Source organism: Suncus etruscus, chromosome 18, assembly GCF_024139225.1.
Source record: "Suncus etruscus isolate mSunEtr1 chromosome 18, mSunEtr1.pri.cur, whole genome shotgun sequence".
Classification (NCBI taxonomy): Eukaryota; Metazoa; Chordata; class Mammalia; order Eulipotyphla; family Soricidae; genus Suncus; species Suncus etruscus.
The window spans coordinates 56,980,612-57,005,006 of NC_064865.1; the positions used below are offsets into that span (position 1 = coordinate 56,980,612).

A 24,395-nucleotide genomic window follows, 5' to 3' on the forward strand; every position below is an offset into this window, starting at 1 on the left:
ATATTTTTTCTACATATCAATTTGCAAAAGAGGCAAAATTATTTTCTACCAAACTTCTGGGTGTTGTGAAGAAATAATGAATGGTGAATTTTAATTATCTAACTGCATTAATGAATATGAGAGATCTGGAGAACCCAGGATCAATATGGCTGTGTCACTAAGACAGACCCATTAGTTCTATAAAATCAATAATCTTTATGATTTAGGAATAAGATGCAAAGATACATCTTTGTAGGCTAAGATTGTTCTAAGATCAAACCTAAATATTAAACTCAAGCATAATCATTTTAATTGTGCCTATAATTTTATGTAGCTCCTTTTTAAATAAAGTAATATTGCCTTATGATATAAAATTTCAGGCGTGTTCCACTTATAAATCAACATATGTTGTAAGAGACAGAGAGGGCCATTTTTTAGTAATCAAGGAATATATACATCAGGAAGAAATCACACTCCTAAGCATATAGGCAGCCAATGAGGGACCAGAAAAATATTTAAAACAACTGCTAATAGAATTCAAAGAAGGCATTGATAGCAACAAAATAGTAGTAGGAGTCTTTAATGCTACTCTATTACCTCTTGATAGATGAACCAGATTAAAACTCAGCAAGAAAATACTAGCTTTAAATGAAGAAATTAAAGAAGGGGTTAGTAGATATATAGATATATAAATATGTGTGCTTTTTATCCTCAAACAGCTGAATCCACATTTTTGTTTTTTTTTTGGTTTTTGGGTCACACCTGACAGTGTTCAGGGGTTACTCACTAGCTCCACATTCAGAAATCACTCCTGGCAGGCTCGGGGGACCATATGGGATACTGGGATTCAAACCAATGACCTTCTGCATGAAAGGCAAGTGCCCTACCCCCATGCTATCTCTCCGGTCCCCTGAATCCACATTCTTTTCCAATGAATATGGGACATTTGCCATGACAGACCACATGCTTGGACACAAAACATACCTTCATAAAATAAAAAAGATAGAAACTGTATAAACTATTTCTCAGACCATGATACACTAAAAATAGAAGTTAATCACAAGCAGAAGTAGTGATATAATTATAACACCTGGAAATTAAACAGCTACTAACAGTGGTCCAGAGAAGAAATCATAAAGGAACTCAAAAAATTTCTGGAAACAAATAAGAATGAAGATACAAGCTGTCAGAATTTGTAGAATACAGCAAAAGTGGTGTTAAGAGGAAAGTTTACAGCTCTGCAAGCATTCATCAGGAAGAAAGAAAAGTCCCACATAAATTACTTGACTGCACTTGAGAAATTGAATAATGAGCAACAAAAGGAGATGAAAACAGTCAGGATGAAGGAAATAATATAATTTAAAGCCAAAATTAATGAACTCAAATACCAAACAAACAATCCAAATATTAATACAACCAAATTTGTTTCTTTGGAAAAATAAACAAGATCGATAAACCAGTATCAAAAATCACAAAGGGTCAGGAGCGATAGCACAACTGTGAGGTGTTTGTTTTGCAACCAGCCAACCTAGGATGACCTGGGTTCAATTCCCAGCATCCCATATGGTCCCCCTGAACCTCTCAGGAATGATTTCTAAACACAGAGACAGGAGTAACCCCCGAGTGCCACTAGGTGTGGTCCCAAAACAAAAAGAAATCATAAAGAAAAACTGAATCACAAATGAAAGAGGATGTCACAACAGACACTACAGACATTAAAGAATAAGAATAATTTGAGATTACGTTGAGAATATTTATGTCACAAAACGAGATAACATCTATAGAAGAAATAGATAAATTCTTGGGCTCCTATGAACTATGAACCAAGGTAAAGTGGAGTAACTGAACAGACCTTTTATACTATTGAGGAAGTTGAAATGGTAATCAAAAGGCTTCCCAAAAGCAAAAGCCAGGGAAAAGCCAGGGACAAATGGATTCACTAGTGAATTCTTTCAAACCTTTAAAGAGGACCTACTGCCAATTCTGTTTAGGATCTTTCATAAAATTGAAAAGACATAAACACTCTCAAATTCTATGAAATTAACATCACCCTAATACCAAAAGCAAAGACATCACAAAAAAAGAGAGAGAGAATTACAGGTGAACACAGATTAATTGAATACAGATTATTATACTACCAAAAAAAAAGATTATTATACTAGGAAATAGAATACAATGATTCATTAAACAAGATTTTATATCAAGACCAAGTAGTATTTATCCCAGATATACAAGGATGGTTTTACATACCATTTAATATTTTAATGTTAATCAGTATAATATACCACCTAACGTGTCAATTATTCTGCTGTCAATTATAATTTTTATTCTGCTGTCATAATTAATATGATTGACATGATAATGATGACATACCATTTAATAACACCAAAGACTCAATTATCACCAACCACAGCCCAGAAAATCCTTAAACACTGACATTATTAACACTATGCAGAGATATAACAAACACTTCAAATTGACTTTTGTTGATCTAACTTTTGATAATTCCATTTGCCTTTATGCTGTAGCAAAAAACATGAAGTAAATTTGTGCCTGCATGGAGGCAGGCTAAGCTAGTGAATAGGAAACTGGAGTCACTGGTGAAGGGATGGTCACATTGGAGGTGGGATTAGTGTTTGTACATTTAATGCCTTAAATGAGTAGTATGAACAACTTGGCAAAGCAGCTGCTATAATAAAAATAAGAAAAAAAGAGTTCAGTGTATGTTTTCCTCTATGTACTTTATGCTTTCAAGTCTATATAAAGTTATTTTTTTTACTCATTTTGACTTGATATTTGTATATGGTATTAAAATAGTTGAGTTCTTTTTTGTTGTGTAAATGACTAATTTTTCCCTATACCACTTGTTGCAGAGGCTTTCCTTGCTACACTTCATATTTTTGCTCCTTGATCAAAATTAGCTTATCTTATGACTGAGGGTCTATTTCAGGATATTCAATCTATTCCACTAATCTGAGGGTCTAGTATTCCAAAATCATGCTGTTTTAATTATTACTGATGTATAGTAGAATTTGAAGTTGGGTAAAGTGATGCCTACCATTTTCTTTTTTATTTCTTCAAGAATTGCTTTAGATAATCATAGAGATTTTAGTTCCATCTGAATTTCAAGAGTAATTGATCTATTTTTTTTAAATGTTATGGGTATTATTAAAGGAATTTTACTAAATATGTACAATGCTTTGGGACTTGCTGCCATTTTAATGATGTTAATCTTTGCAATTCATAAACTGGGGATGTTTTCTACTTCCTTGTGCCCTCTTTTGTTTCTTTATTTTTTAGTTTTTTGGGTCACACCCAGAAGCACTCAGGGGTTACTACTGGCTCTACACTCAGAAATCGCTCCTGGCAGGCTCAGGGGACCATATGGGATGCCAGGATTCAAACCAATGACCTTCTGCATGAAAGGCAAACGACTTACCTCTATGCTATCTCTCCGGCCCTTTTTTGTTTCTTAAAGCAGTGTTTTGTAGTTTTCTTCGTTTAGGTCTTTGGCTTCTTTAGTTAAGTTTATTTCAAGGTACTTGATTTTCTGAGGTATAATTGTAAATTGCATTGATTTCAAATACCTTTTCTCTTATTATTTGTATAGAAGAAAACTATAAATTTTGTGTATTAATTTCATAGTTTCCACTTTATTATACAAATTTATTGTTTCTAAATACTTTTTGTGAAGCCATTAGGATTTTTTAGACATAGTATTATGTCAACAACAAAGAGTAAGAGCTTGACTTCATTCTTTCAAATCTGAATGCACTGGCTATATTTTTCTTGCCTAATTACAATGGCAAGTACTTCCAATACTATATAGAATAGAAGTGATGAGAGGGGGCAACCTTGTCTTGTGCCTTATCTTAGAGGGAAGGCTTTTAGTTTTTCCACATTGAGTATAATGTTTTTGTGGGTTGTGGTAAATAAATTGGACTATATTGAGTCAAATTTCTTTTAATATTCTTCTTTTTGTTGAGTTTTTATTATTAGTGGGTGCTGAATCTTGTTAGATGCATTCTCTGCATCTATTGATATGATCAAATAAAATTTTTTTACCAACCTGGTAGTGCTCAGGGGTTACTCCTGGCTCTGTGCTCAGAAATTACTCCTGGCTTGGGGGACCATATGGGTTGCCTGTTGATTGAACCTGCATCCATCTTGGATCAGCTACATGCAAGGCAACTGCCCTACCACTGTGCTGCCAAACCAGCCCCATAATTTTTTATTTTATTGGATTGTATAAAAATCATGACAATAAAATCCCGCTGATTTAATTAATTAACATGTTGATTAATATAAAATGGCATAGCCATTTTTATCTAGAAAGAACTCTTCATGACACAGAAACTGAAGGAATCTTTGGGGATGCACTGACCAACACCACTGACCAAGCAAGTGGAAGCAAAGATAAACAAATGGGACTACATTAAATCAAGAAGCTTCTACAACACTAAGGAAATGGTGACTGGACTACCCACAAAATGGAAGAAACTATTCATCCAATGTCCATCTGATAGTGGGTTAATATCCAAAACATATAAGGTACTGGGAGGGCTTAGCAAGAAAAATATATCTAACCTCATCCAAAAATGGGGGAAAGAAGTGAACAGACATTTCCTCAAAGAAATACAGATGGCCAAAAGGCACATGATAAATGATCCACATCATTAATTATAGGAGATACAAATCAAAATACAATGAGATATCATTTCACACCACAGAGACTGGCACACACCATAAAGAACAAAAATAGTGCTTGTGTGGGTGTGAGAGAAAGGGACTGGTGGGAATATAGATTAGTTCAACCGTTTTGGAAAACAATATTGACTTAAAACTAGAATTTGAGCAATATCGCTCCTAGAATATTCCCTCAAAGCCCCAAAATGCATTGCAGAAAGGCATTTTCACTCTACATTCACTGCAGCACTATTCACAATAACCAGAATCTGGAAACAATCCAAGCACCATTGAGAACTGATGAGTGGATAAAGAAACTGTGGTAAAGCTTCACAATGGAAGACTACACAGCTGTTAGAAAAATTAAAGTCATGAAATTTTCTTATACATAGACATGAAGAGTATCATGCTGAGTGAAATGAGTCAGAGGAGAGAGAGGAACAGACATAGAATGATTGCACTTATTTGTGGTATATTAAAAAAAGTATGGTAATGTACAAAAGCAATAGAAACAAAGGCCAGGAGAACCGATCTATGACAGAAAGCTTGTCACAAGTGGGGACGAGTGGGGAGACTGCAGTTAGGACAGAGAAGCAACCACTATGACAATGAATATTGGAGATGATCACTCTGGACAAAAACTGGGTGCTGAAAGGAGGTAAAGTAATGTTCATAATACCTTTACAGTAAAATTATTGCAAACCACAATGCTTAAAAGTAGTAAAGAAAAAAGAGAAGAAAAGTGACTGCCAGAGGCAGGCTGGTCAGGGGAGGAAAATGGGGACATTGGTAGTAGAAAATGTGCACTGAATGTTGGAATATTGTATGACTGAAATTCAATAATGAATAAATTTGTGACTATCTCACAGTGCTTCAATTAAAAAAATTAAACAATAATTATGTTTGTATCTCAAATGTCTCAGGCCCTGGGTTTCTTTAATATTATCTGATTTAGAGATACAATAAACCATTATGCCCAAATTTACTTTAAAATTACAAGATTTCTTTTAGGGCCCGGGCTCTCATGTACTTCATAAGTGGCCTGCCTCCTCTCCTGGAGACAATAACTTATTAGGTTTACTGTGAGGTATGCACCCTAACTCCTATGTCATCTTCCTGACAACAGATCTTATTAACTATCCATTTGATCCAAACATCTTGTGATCTCTCTATTTGTAAACACATCGGTTATGTTACTCATATGCACATTTCCATATCTTCTTTATAGGTTACGTGAAGATTTTCATGAAGTCATGAATCTTCTAGAAGCTAAGATAATGCTTCTCCTTGTAGATAACTTGCCATTATTTTCTATAAAAAAAATTCTCTTTTAGGGGCTGGTGGGATGGTACAATGGGCAGGGTTCGAGCCCCAGCATCCCATGCACTTACAAGAATTATTCCTGAGCACAGAGCCAGATGTGGCCCAGAAACGAAAACATATTTTTTTTTTCTTTTTGGACACCACGAGTTACAATGCTGCAAATGACTGTTCTGTGCATTCAGTGTTTCTGACACCTCCCCCTTGCAGATTTTTCCTCTCCACACACCCCACTGCTCCATCCTCCCAACCATCACCATGGTAAACTCAGGTCTGTATGCCCTTACTTTTTAAGTTATATAAAATAATAATTATCATTCAAATTTAGTTCTAGGTTTTAGAACTTTATGCACCCTTTTTGGTTTTTAACATGGACTTTATTTTTCAGTAAAGAATAATAGGAAAAACACAAATTGCGGGGCTGGAGAGATAGCATGGAGGTAAAGTGTTTGCCTTGCATACAGAAGGAAAGTGGTTCAAATCCCAGCATCCCTTATGGTCCCTTGAGCCTGCCAGGAGCGATTTCTGAGCGTTGAGCCAGGAGGAACCTCTGAGCGCTGCTGTGTGTGACCCAAAAAAACTAAAAACCAAACAAACAAAACACAAATTGCATATTTACTGAAGGTTAGATAGAGCGGAATCATACCTTGGCTCTTTTTTGTGGGGAGCACACTTGGCAATGGTCAGAGCTTACTCCTGGCTTTGTGCTTAGTGATCATCATTAGCAGAGTCCTGAGAATAATATTTGATGCTATATAAAACCCAGGTTGGCCCAGTGCAAGCCAAGTGCCCCTACCTGCTGTGCTATAGCTCTCAAATCTATTCTATTTTAAAAGTGTGTACTTGCATAAGCTCCTTGTCCTCTTTGATTCCTCAGTTATTTAGCTCTACCCCCAACTATCACATACTCAATCTAATTTATTCCAAGATGATAAATGCACAGAGATATTGTGAGTATGTGCTAAATACAAAGGACTATGTCATGCTTAGAAAAATAAACAGGAGCTGGCTTTTAGGGGGGAATACTTATGTGACATAATTGAGATGTGCTACTTGAATGAAGAAGTGAAATACATTATAATAATCATATTTGGGCAAAACTGGGGCTCCTGAACTTATCATGGCAGAGTATCTCTCTGAAAAGCACATTCTGAGTGTCAGTGACAGCAAAAACTAAACCTAAGCTCATTTCCTTATAGCTACAGAATGATTTCTTTGGTCACCAAGGTAGTGCATAGAGGTTAGAATTACCTTTGATTTTTCTGTTGGTTCCACAAAACATTTACTTAACTCCGTCCATTTCAAAAATAAAGTCATCTGATTAAATAAAATACTGCATTCTCAAGTGCCATAGTAATGACTGAAATCAGAATTATTTTGATAGGCTCCTCCTAATGATGGAATTACCTGGAACATCTCAAAAGTACTAATATTAAAATACTAAATTGGAAAAAGAAGAGAAAGACAATATACAGTAGCAAAATGAGTATGATGGTCAAGTGACTACTTACAACATTCTCTTAACTGTTTTATACACACACACACACACAGAAACACACACACGCACACACACACACACACACACACCATTAAAATCAAGATTTTAAAAGAGCACAACCAAAGTCTGCTTGGATCAAAGGGACTTCCTGCTATTTCTCTAGCAAGTAAGTGTCCTAAACAAGTCCAACCAATTTATCTCTATTTAAATACCAAAATTTAAAAGCCAGAAAATAAAGATTATAATGAGAAAGCTGAAGTGCAATCACTCATGGGGATTAAGCAGATTAATCAAGTCAAAAGTTGGGCTCAGGGGGCTGGAGTGGTGTCGCAGTGGTAGAGCATTTGCCTTGCAAGCAGCTAACCCAAGACAGACCTTGATTTGATCCCTGGTGTTCCACATGGTCCTCCCAAGCCAGGAGCAATTTCTGAGCACATAGCGAAGAGTAACCCCTGAGTGTCACCTGGTGTGGCCCAAAAACAAAAACAAAATAAATTGGGCTAAGGTACATATGCCTAACACTCAACTATCAATAAGTTGTGATTCACAGTTTTTTTAACTAAATATTTTCATTAAAAAATAAGTAAATACAAAAAGATAAGGAAGAAAGGTTAGGGCACTTTTAGTCAATCCCTCTCTGGAGACCCAAAGGCTTTGCACAAAAGTGACTAAAATAGGACTGAAAGAGAGATGTTTCTAGACTTCCTGATCCAGGGGTCCACATGGACCATAGTACACAATTCATTAATAAAGCCCAAATATGAGCAACAGTTAAACTCAGAGAATATCAAACTGTAAGAGCCAGTAAGATTATAAAAGTTTACAAGTGAAAGCAACATCGTGAACTCAGACCACAAAAGGAGTGAGGTCATAAAAACTTCTAAAATTTGGGGGACTGAGAGATCATATGGTGGATAGGGCTTTTGTCTTGGAAGCAGCTGGCCCAAGTTTTATTTCTGGCACCACATATGGTCCCCCAAACCCAAGAGGGGTGATCCTTGAGCACAGAGTAAGTCATAAGCCCTAAGCACTGCTGATGTGGCCCAAGAGTAAAACAAATGTTTTGAATAAAATTTATAACTTATTAAACATCATTGTTTCAGTGTCATTCTCCTAGTTTGGATAGTGGCCTATGGCTTTTGCCAAATTTTATCACTGAGAAAAGTCAGATGGGGGAAGGAGTGAGGAGTAAAATAGAGAAGAACAATGAGTTTTGAACACTGATTGGCCCATGAGCAATGTGAAGGGATATTGATATTTTAGTAGTGACTGTGGTGTGGTAACAGATAGTCGGAAGAGCCGTACCTCTGAAACACAATGTGTTGGTAACTAATGTTATTTCAAGTTAAGAAAGGATTCTAAGAGGTTTGAGTGATAGTAGGTAGTATTTGTTTTGTATATATTTGACCCAAGTTTAATATTTGCACCCATATGGTTCCTCTGAACCCTCCAGCAGTGATCTTTGAGCTCAGAGCAGGGAGTAAGTCCTGAGCACCATTTGGTGTAGCTCAAAAACCAAATATATTTGCGTGTATATATATATGTATATATATATATATACATACATACATATGTATATATATAAAGTTAGAATATTGAAATGTGCTTTATATGAAGAAGCTGTGTCTTCTTTATCAAAAAAAAAAAAAAAAAAAAAAAAAGAACGGCTGGGCTCAGGTGTTACTCCTGGCTCTTCGCTCAGAAATCACTCCGGGCAGGTTCAGGGGACCCTATGGGATGCTGGGATTCGAACTGACATTGGTTCGAATTGCAAGGCAAACGCCCTACCTCTGTGCTATCTCTCTGACCCCTTTATCAAACGTTTTATAGATGTTTTGTCTGTCTGGAGAACACTTCTTCCTAGTATTATAAAACCAGTCTGTGGATAAGAAAGGTCATGATTAATCCATGGAATTAAGGTAAAAGTTAATTGAAAAATGTGTAAAGACACTTTATGTGAAATATTCGATTTTTCCTACTGCATCATAGAGATAGATGGATAGAGATAGATAGATAGTTTCTGATAGTGGACTGCTTTCCTTTCCAGAATGTTTAAACAGAAATCAGGGAGAGCCCAGGAGATGGCTTAAAGCAGTGTTTTTCAATCTTTTTGTACAAAGGCACACTTTTTCATGAAAAAAAAAAATCACGAGGCACACCGCCATTAGAAAATGTTAAAAAAAATTAACTCTGTGCATATGTTGGCTATATATAAAATAATTCTCTTGAATAGAAATCAAATAAAAGAAATTACTTTATAATTACTTTATTATGAAATCATAAAGTATTTTAGAATCGTTCATATTTCTGTTTACTTACTCAGTGCAAAACCCAGGCCTATTTGGCTGAACTATTTGGCTGTTATTTTGTCAGGAATCGAAGAAAGAGACACAAGTAGCTCTTCGTCAACAGCTCTCAATCTCTCTCTGTCTTTAGTTTTTATACTTCTTAACATGCGCTTCTGCTCACAGTTAGACCAATCAGGCTGAAGCCGCATGTTATGGATGAGATTGAAATTTTTCCCACGACACACCAGACAATATCTCACAGCACACTAGTGTGCTGCGGCACAGTGGTTGAAAAACGCTGGGCTTAAAGGGCTGAGTGTAGGCGTTGCATGCAGGAGGAGGAAGTTTGTTGCTCAGCAGTGTACGGCCTCTGACCTCTGCTGGGAGGGACCCTGAACACTGATCCTCAAATAGCCTCTGAGCACCGTCAGATATGTCCCCAAAAGAAAAAAAATATCAATAACAAATAACAGAAGAGAGGCAAATGTCTTTATTCTTTAAGCCACTCTAAATAGACACATGTAGGGGAAATAGTAAGACTGCCTGAGCCCAGACAGAATAGACTAGATATCAGAGTGCTGGAAAGAACAGACTCTCCTGTGGGCTGGAAACAGGGCTGAATCCCAAGCAAGAAACCTCGAGTATTTTTCTTTAACCTTCTTGTTATAATTGTCAGTGGTCTGATAGAGCAAAGTGTGCCATCACTCCATCTGGGGGAATTGGGGCCAACAGTAAATGAAATCTGCGGTGCCCTTACTTATCTGAGTGGGTGAGAAAACCTGCTAGATTCATGCATTCTAGACCCACATGGTCTCAGAAGTTCCTATGTTTTCCACAATTGGGCAAAGTTCTATATAAATGGAAAGAAGGGAACAATAGCTAGGGGAAAAAATAAGGAGCAAATAGTATAGACCATAGGGGAATTGTATTCTCACCATATTACATTGAGGGAGACTCAGAGCAAGAAAACAGAATGTCTCTTAACTCCATATATTGAAGCAGGGTCAGGAAGACATTATAGCAGGAAAGAAGCTTGTCTTGCAAGTGGTCAAGCCAGGTTTGATCCCTGGTACACCATTTGGTCCTTGAGCCCCTTTGGGAGTAAACCCTGAGCACAGCAGGGTGTGGTTCCCCCCCAAAAAATTGTATCAGGGGCCTTAAAAAGTGAACTCAGGTCATTAAGAGATCACACTTTTGGAATCCTGGAGAGAATTCATGGAAACCTGCAGACCTGAGTGGTCTCGGGCCAGGAGACCATCTCAGACAATGGAATGACAGACTGAAATGTTAGTAACAATTACACAGGGTTTCTGTAGCTTCTTGTAGTTTTACAGCCCTTAAGATGGGCTTGGATGGTGGATGGAGGCCTTTGTCCTTAGGCCCCGGCCACGTGGCTCCATCCCCGATTAACCAGCAGGTCATTATCTTCAGGTGGTCACTGCGGTATTGAACTCACTTACAGGCAGGCTTCCAGAGAGATAACATCTTTATTGCCCTGGCCAACAGATGTTGGCTAACTATTTACTCATGCCATTCTTTTTTTTTTTTTTTTTTAGTTTTTGGGTCACACCCGGCAGTGCTCAGGGGTTACTCCTGGCTGTCTGCTCAGAAATAGCTCCTGGCAGGCACGGGGGACCATATGGGACACCGGGATTCGAACCAACCACCTTTGGTCCTGTATCGGCTGCTTGCAAGGCAAACACTGCTGTGCTATCTCTCCGGGCCCTACTCATGCCATTCTTAGCTAGCCCTGCATCTTACTTCTTTCATCCATGTCACTTCCAACCTCCATCCTGGCAAAAGACTAAAAGCCCCAATCCCTTGGCCCTAAGGCCTTATCTAACCTTCCTAAGACCACTCCCAGGAATGGGCGGGGTCTTACAGCTAAAGATACACGTAATATTCGCTTCCCAAGACCCCCCTCCGAGAAATGGGCGGGTCTCTCAGGTAGATACACCTAAATCCAGGTTGGAGTCACAGCTTTTCTCTCTCTCGTGTGTGTGTGTGTGTGTGTGTGTGTGTGTGTGTGTGTGTGTGTGTCACACCCGGCTATGCTGAAGGGTTATTCCTGACTCTATGCTCAGAAATCACTCCTGGCAGGCTCAGGGGATGCCGAGGATTCGAATTACCATCATTCTGCATTCAAGGCAAACAACCTACCTCCATGAGATCTCTCCGACCTCTGTAGCTTCTCATTTTGATAAATGTTTCATTGTACTGTTAGGTGACCATGGTCAGAAATCAAGAAGTTATATGTGAGGTAAGAGGAATATACATATTTATAATTATATAATTATAATTATATAATAATATTATTATATTCTGCCTCAGTTCCTGGTCCTGGTGTGGTGGAGCTCCCCAATTTCTGTCATTACTTAAGCAACAAGAACATGAGGGGTATAGCTGGTTCCATTGAGAGGATTCTAGAAACAGTCTGGAATGGCTCCTTGGATGGTGGCTGATCCCCAGAAAGCAAAAGCCATGAAAGGAAGCTAGAATGTTCAGCTCCATACTTAATTTTCCAGAGATGGGGGAATGGTTCGAATGGAGTTAATAGTGGGCAATAACTGGGTGCTTAAAGGAGAGAGAGAGAGAGATAGAGAGAGAGAGAGAGAGAAAGAGAGAGAGAAAGAGAGAGAGAAAGAAAGAGAGAGAAAGAGAGAGAGAAAGAGAGAGAGAGAGGGCACAAGGAAAACTGGTAACATTGGTGGTAGGAAATGTGCACTGGTGAAGGGTGTTGGACATTGTATGCCAAGAACTCATTAACTATGTAACTATGTATCTCATGTCAATTTAATTGAATATTTTATTTAATTAATAAAAATTAAAGAACAATGAAAATAAATAGCATTGATAATCAAATGAGGGGACTAAGAGATAATACAGGTAAGGTAGGTGTCTTGTATGCAGTTGACCTGGGTTAAATGTTTGGTACTCCTTGTGGCCCCTGAACACTCCTAGGGGCGATTCCTGAGTGAAGAGTCAGGAGAAAGCCCTAAGCACATGCAAGGCAAGTGCCCTATCCATTGTTCTATCTCTCTGGCTTCTGCTTGGTCTCTTTCTTTCTTCTTTTTTTTTTTTTTAATGGTATTGGGCCACACCCAGCTCAGGGGTTACTCCTGGCTCTGTGCTCAGAAATCACACCTGGCAGTTATGGGAGACCATATGGGATGCCGGGATTCGAACCAATGCTGATCCTGGGTCGGCCGCTTGCAAGGCAAATGCCCTACCGCTGTGCTATCTCTTCGGCCCTCTGCTTGGTTTCTTACTGCTATAAAATATCCTTTGAGAGTCCCTTTGTCAACAGATATTCAAATGTAATGATTTAATTATATTGTAATTTAATTTTTTTTATCCAAAATGTATTCCAAAGAACGCATCTGAATTTTTTTGTTTGTTGAGTACATAAATTTGTCAGTAGCAGAAGCTAGCTGAACTTTGATGACAGGATGTCTTGATAGGAATCTTATATATACAAAACTTTTAATATACATATTTATTTATATATATTCTTCTAACATCCTTGTCTTTAAACTCCCAATCTTATGGACCCTTGTGGATCCCTGATAAACCAGCCAAGTTCAGTGGCCTCTGCCCTGCTATATATGTACCATAACATCTTAGACATGTAATATGAGTGATGACATAGACCATCTGCATTTCTGCTTCTTATGACAATTTACCATCACCAGTAATACTGCAAGGAGGAGATCTAGAGAGAAGGAGTATGCTTTTGGCAAGAAGTTACCAGTTGATTCATCTGTACAGAGCCTGTATCTGTCCTCCTGCTACAGGTGGCTACTATAAGCTCCCAGGTAAATGTTGGTTTAAACAGAGTTATGGATAAACGGAAGTGGAGAGCACAAGACCATGGTTCACCTATCTGACCCAGACCACTAAACTGGCATTATAGACTTCCGAGTATTGTGTTTATCTCTCATCCTCAAAGGTCCATCTAAATTTCAAACATCTAGAGTGGTAGCTATTTTCAATTCACCGGGCCATTTACCTTCAATGCCATCTTTGGTCTATGGCAAATAGCATAGAGCTTTTTAAAATATCTAGAGGATGGGTCTGGAGAGACAAGACCAGGGCTAAGGCATTTATCTTGCATGCAATTGACCATTTTAACTTTTAGCACCACAGATGGTCCCCTGAGTACCACCAGGAATAATCTCAGAGCATAGAGCCAGAAATAAGTCCTGAGTACTGCAGGGAGTGCCCTCCACTCCACAAAAGAAAAACAGAAACAAAATGTCCAGAGAATCAAGGTTCCTTTCTCCTTTCTACTATCAACGTGGATAACAATTTTAGTTCTGGGACCAGAGAAATAGCACAGTGGGTAGGGCGTTTGCCTTGTATACAGCTGACCCGGGTTCAATCTCTGGCATCCCATGGGGCCCCCTGAGCCTGCTAGAAGTGATTTCTGAGAGGAGAGCCAGGAGTAACCCCTAAGTGCTGCTGGATATGCCCAGAAGCCAAAAACTATTTTTTTGTTCCAATCAATGCAGAACACTTCTTATTGTTGGTGGTGGTGTTGATAAGGAAGCATGTTTAGCAGTAATTTTAAAAATCATATAATAAACACAAAGGTTTGTGTAGATCTATTTTGTTTACTTGAGGATTTTTTTTTGGGGGGGTGAAGGTTTGGACTGTATGTGGTGATGGTGCTCAGGACTTACTCCTGGCCCTTGCTCAGGGGATCACTTCTGGGGATGTTCAAGGCACCATACACAGTGACAGAGATAGAACTAAGTCACAAAAGAAGCAATATTAATATAGTTAGGAACACGGAGTTTAAGATGGAGATATTATTTTGTGTTATTCTTTTTGGTTTTTTGGACCACACCCAGAAGTGCTCGGAGATCACTCCTGGCTCTGCAATCAGGAATCATTCCTGGTAGTGCAAAGGGACCACATAAGATGTGAGGGATCAAATCCTGGAAAATCACGTGCAAAGCAAATGTCCTATTTTTTTGTACTATTACTCCAGTCCCGAACCTCTTTTTATGTATTCTTACATTCTTTTTTTTTTTTTTTTTGGTTTTTGGGCCACATCCGGTAACGCTCAGGGGTTACTCCTGGCTATGTGCTCAGAAGTTGCTCCTGGCTCGGGGGACCATATGGGACACCGGGGGATCGAACAGCTGTCTGTCCAAAGGTAGCACAGGCAAGGCAGGCACCTTACCTTTAGCGCCACCGCCCGGCCCCACATTTTATTTCTTTATTTAAATACCAAGGTTTGCATAATGCATTTATTAGTGGCATTCTATATTCCAATACCAGGTCCACCATTAGTGTAAATTCCCCTCCACTATTTTCCCTGAATTCCACACATCTCTAACCCAACCCCCTTAGCGGGCATGAAATAATTTACTTGTTTTTTCTTTTTTTTTTTACTTTATATAATTAGTATACCACATTTTACATCTAAGTGGTAATGAAATTATTAAAAAAAACCAGCAAAAGAAAAATTTTGAAAATGCTTATATCTCACAATGGGGTCATTAAGTCATTGTCTGAAGGTTTATTAATCTGTCTGTTGCTCATTGCTCATTCTGAGTTATTGATTTTCTTTAAGGTGGCTTCTAATTTGATGCATTCCTACTGGGGCATCGGCATTAAAAATGAAAGTAGGATCTGTCAGGAGTGAAGTCTGAACCTGAATCCAGGAATAATCCCTGATCCCTGATGGATGTGGTCAAAAACCAAGCAAATAAAATCAATAAATTACACCACTGTAAGTTCACTGCAATAGGCTCTGGGAAATGATATTATTTGGAGAGCTTCTCTAGGAATATACAGCAATTCATTAAATACATGACAATTTATGTTGAATAAAGGAAAGAGAGGGAGACTAGAAGGAAGGAAGCAGAGAATGAAGAACTTGTTTCTTGTAGTAGAATACATGTGATAACTATAAAAAGAGAATGAAAAATTAGAAAGGCATTGTTCTAATTAACTCAGTCAAGGATCATCAATGAGTTCTCAAGAAATGAGGAAAGTTTCCTAAGGGGCAAGTAATTTGTTGCCCACAAAAATACGTATTAACTACAACGAGGAGAAACTTTACTGTGCAGAATTTAGGCTACAGTCACCTAAAATCAACTCAGTCAATTTCACATTGTTTGCAGTGGACCAATCTGGCCTCCTGATCTCCTGATTTTGATGTAACGAGGATGCAGCATCATTTCTTTGATATCTCTGCCAATGTGGACATAACCATTTTAAGGAATTTGAGCTATTTTTTTTTATAAAAGAACTTCTGTATGCTCCTCAAAGGTGTCATAGTCATAGAAGCCAAATAAAAATTGGAGAAGGCTAAAGAAATATGATCAATAAATGTCAAGGCATGGTCCTGGATTGGATCTCTTTAGTTTAAGATATATTGAAATAGTCATTAAAAACTTAAACTCAAAAAACATTAAATGCAATGTATTTTATAATAGATAATAGTATTTTATAACTAAAATTTTCGTAACTTTGGATTTGTAATGTAGTTGCATAGGAGAAAGATCTTATTTGTAGCAAATGCATTTCAGTGTAATGTTGCAAACTGCTCTCAAATGATTTAGGAAATAAAGTTATTTTGCGCTAATACTACAAGATTTCTGTAAGTTTAAATCAGGAGTAAACCCTGAGTATACTGGGTGTGGCTCCAATGACACCAAATGTGTGTCCAAATGTGTCAGAATGACAAGTGACACACCATATGTGTCCAAATGACATCCCCCCCCAAATCAAATATTAAAACTTTATGGCACCTAAAAAACACTAAATATTTTCCAGTGGTCTTAGGCTGAACAAAATCTCTTTAGTCTCCAAGACAAATTAACAAAGAAGGGCATATTATTCAAAATCAAAATAGTGTCCTTTCTTCCACAATCCCCCTGGTCTTTCTTTCTGGACAGATCAACAAGCTTGTTTTAATTGCTTCCTTGGATCCGAGAGTCCCAAAGGCTTTTGTGAAGAGACTACACATTTCGTTCTTCATCTAGGATGTGCAGTCCACTTTTGAGTATAAATGGGCTTTATTACTTCATAATAGTTCTTTAGGAGTCTAAAGAAATGATCTTAGACCCCTGGTGCTGAAGTCTACCAAGGGCTTCAGTATGGCCACTCATTTGGAAAGTGGGACAGTCTAGTAGGAATCCCTGGGACTGTGTTTTATCTCAACACAAACTAAGGGTCAGATTTATACATGTAAAGCTAACAATCAAGTGCTGGACAGCTGCTTGTTCATATTGACCTTCTTGCAGATTTTATTTGCAAATTCACAAGCAGGTTACAAGGTAAATTCACAAAAGGGGCAAAAATCCTGAAGAACAGAGACCATTAACCAGTGTCCTAGAAGTGACATTGATTTTTCAAAAGAAAGAGAAAGGAGTAAGAGAAGATTAGAAAAGAAGTAAATCCTGACACTATTTCCCCATGGATACTTTAACAGGAGGCAAGTAATATTTCAATTATTTCTTCTCTAGCAATACATTTTTTCTTACTCCTATTTTCTTATCTCTTGACTATAAAAATGTGATTACCTACATATTTTATGGGATTACTATTGGTATATGTTCTTTTGAAACTAACTAGAAAAGACAAGGTGATGGTATATATCTAGGAAAAGACAAGGTGATGGTATAATTTCATAAGGAAGAAAATATAAGGCTACAGCATAATTTTTAACATCATTGGTAATTTGCAAGAAGATATATAATTATAAAAGTAAATTTCAAATAGACAAATAAAGTCCCCAAATCCATGTTTATCAAATTCCTGACAATATTCAAATTCCTAGATTCCAATACAGACTTTAGTCAACTTTCAGGAGTCCTACATATTTATCAGAGGCTAATAATGATAAAAATATACAGCCATATGAAAATTTATCAACTTTAATTTTGGGAGGCAATTTTCAGATATTATTAATCATTTGTAGAAGATCCAGGTGTTTTGATCTAATATGTATAAAAATGTTTCTCAATTACCATATGAAAGTGATATAATAATTCAGAATCTTCCATATATTTGAAAAAACCTCAATAAAACCTCAATAATAATTTGATAATTTGTTCATCACATTGGAGGAAATACCTATCAATTTAAAATTTTACTAATTTAAGCAAAAGGGAAATTAGTGTCTTACATTGATACTAGAAAGGTCTTGATTTTACTGGCTGTCAATACTATTCTCAGAAAACATGGACTTGTATAACAGTTTCTTATACTGCTGTCATCTTTGGGAACTAATTGATTATTTTAAAGGAATTAAACAGATTGATAAAGTTATGTATCTCAAATAATCTGTAGGCCAAAATAAAACAAATGAACAGAATGAATTGCTTTGCAGAAATCTGTGGATCATAATACTTAAAATATAACCACCATTTTAATTTTTTAAATTTGGAAAATCCTTAAAAGTTCACACACACAAATTAGGGCAACGGAGTACCCATATTTGGCCAGTTGAAGAGAATGTAGGTGTCTGTCATGAAGACTTATGAAACATCTTCCTCATACTCAGTTGACCTCCAAATGAAATTGCTTCTCTAGCCAACCCAACTTCTTTCCACACTGTGCTCCCCTTTCTCCTGAAGCATCCATGCAGACATTGGCTCACCTCTCCCTGCCCTCTCATCCCATGACTCTGCCAGTACTGCCCAGAATCCCCAGGGTAGCCAAGTCAGCTGCCCACCTCCTTGTATTTTGTGCTCACATCAGGCACATCTTCATCTTCATCTTTTTATCATGACCAGCACCCATTTACCGGTACCACCCCCTTCTAATTCACTGAAGGCTAAGTCCAAAATTCCAAATCACACACAGAAATCTACTTTTAACTACCAGAAATTAATTATGTTTTTCATAGTATTTTTTATTTTAAAATCTTTATTAAGGCACCATGACTTACAAAACTATCCATAATTAAGTTTTAGGCAGACAAAGTTCCAGTATGAATCCCATAACTAAGGTCAACTTCCCTCCACCAGTGTCCACAACTTTCCTCCCCAACTTGCCTTCTCGAGAGGCACCTTGGGTTATATTTGGGATCACCTGCTTTCAGGGCCCAATGCCCTGCTGCCCACCCATTACTTTCTATCTACCTCTTACTTCCCCCCAAATACTCTTGAACATGAGACACGTGTCATGTACATATTAACTTTCTTACTGAGTCAGTGTCTGAGTGAATGGCATGCCCTTAATTATTTCACGGTACCACTTGTTTCAGTCTCTCACATAGACTACTTTTTCCTGTCTCATATTCTCTTACCTATGATATTTCTTCTTGAACCCTGCCTACCTCTCTCTTGGTTTTCCTCCTCTATTCATGTTTTCCCAGATTGTTTCTTTGATTTATCATTGGGTTATAGTATTAAAGAGTCTCGGGAGTTTTGCTTCACATACCAACCACCAAAGTTTCGTGCCACCTGCCACCATCTGTATACCTGTATTGCTCATAACCACTAAGTCTAGGAATCATTTCCATTGTAGTTGATTTTTGTCAATTTTTGGTTTGGTTATTTAAATTCAACTTATGAACAAATTGATCAGGTGTGTTTTTTTTTCACTTCCTTTCCTATTTCACTGAGCATCATCAAAGTCAAAAGCTTGATGTTGTCTATAGGTGGTTCCAGGAGTTGGATTCAGAGTGGTACAAGCACAGTATCTACTAAATCCCCAGCTCCTGTAGTACAACTTCTAGGAACAGTAAATCTCCCTTTCCCTAGTTTCAGGTAATGTCGCATCTATAGTTATATGCCTCCAAACACACTATAAAGATGCCCTGATAGGTAGAGCCATTAGAGATGCCTAATTTTATTATCTTAATGCTGCACATGAGTATAATCTCCAAATAGCATGATTATCTATCATACTGGTCATATTATGCTGCAAGTTTCCATATTGCCTCTCTCCAATTTCCTCAAGATTCTTCAAGCTTCTGATCTGGGCAGGTAGGACATAAATAATTCACAAAACTGTCAAAGGCTTTGAATACACTATACTGTGAAAAATGTATGAATTATAAATATGTCCTTGATTTTTATTAAAAAACTAAATTTTCTCTAAAATAGAAAAGCAGTATTTTTAGTGGGACAGGAAATTATAGAGAAGAGAAATAGGATTCTATGAGTGCAGATATGGTCAGGCAAAGGGAACTTGGAGATAGTAATTTTCTTTATTTCTCTAACACCCAATAATTGCCCCAAACTCACTCACCCTATTTACTGAACACAGTGAATGTCCCTGCTCTGAATTCTTCTGGCTTTCTTCTTTATAGAGCCATTGAGTAGAGCCCACAACCACAAACACTACATGTGAACACAATAAAGTAATCCACCCTTACACTGACCTGCCCATGGCCATTAACCCACATGGATAATAACAATTATGATAGAAAGACATAATATCATTGAGCTAAGTAAATGCCATTTCATAAGTTGAATTCTTTGGCTTTCCTGTGGATGAAAGGGCTGTTATATGTGCTGCATCCTCAGGCACAGATAAGAGCATCAGTGAATATAAGCTGTCTAAAGCCACAAAGCTACATCCCAGGGTTAAGTCTTTAAGAATAACATGACCATAGCAGATTCCTCTCATCTTTCTTCATTGCCGTCCCAGCACAGAGCACTTGAAGGAGATGAATGGCAAGGATAGCATCATTTGGACAGAATCACTCATCATTTCGCGTCACCCAATTCCCAAATTTTTATCAACCCATCTATACTCTAAAAATGTGAACTTTCTGCTTTAGTGCAATTTTAACAACTATAAATTTATACTTTAATTCTTTGATCTTTCAAATTTAGTAGGTATTGATGGCACCGTAACTGATATTACTAGCTACTTTATTATTATTGTCTTTTCTCCTAATATTGCATGACATTTTACAACTTACTCAAGACACCCTGCCCCATTCAAACAACTTGCAGTCTCTTGTTTTTCTTCCTAAGAGAAAGCAGAACAACATAGCTCTCCCTATTGTCCAAGTTCATATCTACCATCTGATACCCAACACTGTGCAATATGGCAGAAGAAAAAGAGTAAAAATAAGAGTATTATAGTATCTGCCACTATATATGGATGTCAATATGTCACATATCATAGCTATACTGGTCAATATAAAAATGCTAAAATGTTTTTTTTAATTTGAAAGATGCATCAGTGTTATGAGGGGTCACACCTGTCTATTCTCAGCATTGATTCCTGGTTCTGTGCTCAGAGATCATGCCTAGCAGTGCTCAGGGAACCCTATGGGGTGCCCAAATTAAACCTAGGACAGCTGAATGCAAGCTAACTAAGCACTTTCCTGGTGGTACATCTCTTCAACACTGTGGCTGGCACTGTTAAAGATTTAAAATAACAATAGTCATTCTACTTTCATTTGTGAAAACTTTTATTGAATGCATTTCTTTCACTAGACTGTAAATCAATGATTTCAATTACTACCTCTTCTAGAACCTATCTTGCTTTGAAGCAACACCCTGGGTCTATCCCCACTAGGACCCAGGGTGCTCTGAGCAGTCACGAGTGACACTCGGTACTGGACAGGAAGTAAAGCAAAATGAAGAAGAGAAATTAGACTTTACTCTTATTTTTACCTCATAATTATAATGCAAAACATGACCTTTGAATTCCATTGTTTCCAAGACATGTCACATGTTAGCTCAGTGACAAAGAAATGATGGGATTGTGAAAAGCTTAATATTAAAATATAAAATATGAAAGTTTAGTATTAAGCTTAATAAAATTTTAATCAAATTTATGATTAATAACAGAATATTTAAGTACGTTTGTAAAATTAAATAATTGTCAAGATTCAGGGAGAAATCTGAACTTTTAGATTTTGTTGATTAGAGGGCAGCAAAACAATTTTTTGCATCTCTATTTTTGGGAAGTCTAAAAAGAAGCATTTCAAGCAGTCCTCACTCACAGAAGCTTTGGGGGAGCCTCTGAGATTATTCTTACAATGCTCAGGGAAACACCCACTATGGATATTCAAATCCAGCATTAGGATTTGAACCTGGAACCTCTACATGGAGAGCACACATTCCACACCTTTGAGCTAGTTTCCTGTTTCCTAATTTCTCTATCAAGACCTTCAAAGTATTATAAACATCCTTAATGATGAACTATGGAGGAATGTTTTATAAAATAAGAGAGCTTATTTTTATTCACAAGGATATTGTGAAATTATTAATGAATTTTAAATAGAATTGTTTTTGTTATGGCGGGGGCATACCCAGAAATGCTCAGTCTCATGACTTATTCTGGGCTCTTTATTCCGATTTCCCTCTTGGAAGTGCTTGTGGGGACCAGATGGGGTTCCAGAGATCAAAGCTGAGTCAACTCTATGCAAAATACACTATCTCTCTGGACTTTTGGGGGGGTAGAATTTTTAAAACAAAACAAATTTTTAGCATTTCTAGTTATGTAAAAGAAAATTCTGAATAAAAAATTTATAGGTACATGATTTAGGCTGCATGCTGTAAATTCCTATAAGTAATTAATGACTGAGAGGGAATCAACCAATATTGCAATAATGACTATTTCTTGGGTCTGGCAATATTTTCCCATCTGTTACATATGATTATTTTTATCATTCTGATCTATCCAATTTGGGTCTCCATAAAAAAAAAAAAGAACAAAAAAAAACCCCATAAAAGATGGCGATAGGAAAAGATACTCCTAGCACAACATATCATCACTACCTCCAGAGAACACTGAAATTCTATGTACCAAATTTTGCATGATCTCCTGATATGGCTTTTAATATTTGTCTGTCTGTCTGTCTGTCTGTCTGTCTGTCTGTCTGTCTGTCTGTCTGTCTGTCTGTCTGTCTGTCTCTGATTCTTGGCTTCACATTGAACCTGGTGCTTGGATCTGCTTCACTGCAGGTGACTGACTGATTGCCCACTGTCATGACCAACCAGAGCTGCCAGAACCAATTCATCCTGTTGGGGTTCTCCGACCGTCCCTGGCTCGAGCACATTCTCTTTGGGTTCGTCCTCATCTTCTACCTGGTGACGCTGGTGGGCAACATCATCATCATCCTGGTCTCCAGGTTGGACCCCAGTCTCCACACGCCCATGTACTTCTTCCTCACCAATCTGTCCTTGCTCGACCTCTGCTTCACCACCAGCTCCATCCCTCAACTCCTCTTCAACTTAGGGGGCCCCGACAAGACCATCAGCTCTACCGGCTGTGCCATCCAACTCTTCATGTTCCTGGGCTTGGGTGGCACCGAATGTCTCCTCCTGGCCGTCATGGCATATGACCGCTTCACTGCCATCTGCAAGCCCCTCCACTACTCGGTCATCATGCACCCTCAGCTCTGTTGGCAGTTGGTGTCGGTGGCCTGGGGCATGGGCCTGCTCAACTCCCTGGTCATGTCACCTGTGACCATGATGCTACCGCGCTGCGGGAGATGCAGGGTGAAGCATTTTCTTTGCGAGATGCCTGCTCTCATCAAGATCGCCTGCGTGGACACGGCTGCCGTGGAAGGTACCGTGTTCATCCTGTCAGTGATCATTGTCCTGGTGCCCCTGTCCCTCATCCTCGTCTCTTACAGCTACATTGCCCAGGCCGTGTTGAAGATCAAGTCGGCCGCAGGACGCAAGAAGGCATTCAACACCTGCGGGTCCCACCTCACAGTGGTTGCCTTGTTTTATGGGAATATCATCTATATGTACATGCAGCCTGGAAACAACTCTTCGCAGGACCAGGGGAAGTTCCTGACCCTCTTCTATAACTTGGTCACCCCCATGTTGAACCCTCTTATCTACACTTTGCGGAACAAGGATGTCAAGGAAGCGATGAAGAAGTTGGGGCCTAGAAAGTAGGAGTCGGTGATTTGTTTAATCCAGTCGGTGTTTGTTTAATCCAGATTGGTTCAACATAGAAATCCATCATTCCTCAAGTGAATAGCTAAAAATGTCATTCAAGCATTCCAATCTATGGAATAGATACTGCCAGGGATGGAATTTGGATAATATGTATTACAAACGAAAACTTCGATGCTGGTGATTAACTGTGTCAAATTTTAGTCACATCATCTCTTATATCTGCAGTTCAAATCATCTTTTTCTCCTACTGTCCAAATTGGCCATATCTAATAAAAATTTGCTAAAATCATGAATCAATACTTCAGGTCTGTAAATTGGCTGGAATTACTTATGCTAAATAAAATTATATAACAATTTTTCTTATTGATATTGTGTGTAATGACTCTGTAACTAATTATGTGAATTTCACAAAGACAACAGCTTTTATCTTCTGTTATATTTAAATTTCATTATCTGGGGAAGACAAATAAATAAATCATTAAGCAGGTCAGAACCAATGAAGGCATGTTTCACAGATCAGCAGAATTAAAGTTACTTTGAGTATTTCTATTTGTTTTTTATATATTTTCACAAATCTTGATCACCGAAATTTAATATTTAGCAAGTGTGGAAATCCCAGTGGATTTAAGTTTGCAAACAAACAATTCAGCATCCATTCATTTGACATATGAATCAGATAACATGTTTTTATCATCAAAAAGCAAAGCTAAGATTTTAAAACAAGTGCTTGAACATATGAAGATGAATTAAGTCATGTCATATTTCAAATATAATTTTTGATTT

At 37.8% G+C, this 24,395-nt stretch overlaps 1 protein-coding gene and 1 pseudogene across 1 annotated transcript; both read left to right on the top strand.

Annotated features, from left to right (window-relative positions):
- The window catches only part of LOC125996148 (histone H4-like), a 267,502-nt pseudogene that overhangs the window by 70,290 nt on the left and 172,817 nt on the right, over nt 1–24,395 (top strand).
- Nucleotides 22,689–23,609, top strand: LOC125996079 (olfactory receptor 2W3-like). Its single transcript, XM_049765037.1, has one exon. It carries the CDS (start codon nt 22,689–22,691, stop codon nt 23,607–23,609), a length of 921 nt encoding a protein of 306 aa, XP_049620994.1.

Bases quoted from the DNA above. Each gene is read 5' to 3' on its own strand.
- LOC125996079 (XM_049765037.1), top strand. From the start codon at position 22,689: ATGACCAACCAGAGCTGCCAGAACCAATTCATCCTGTTGGGGTTCTCC.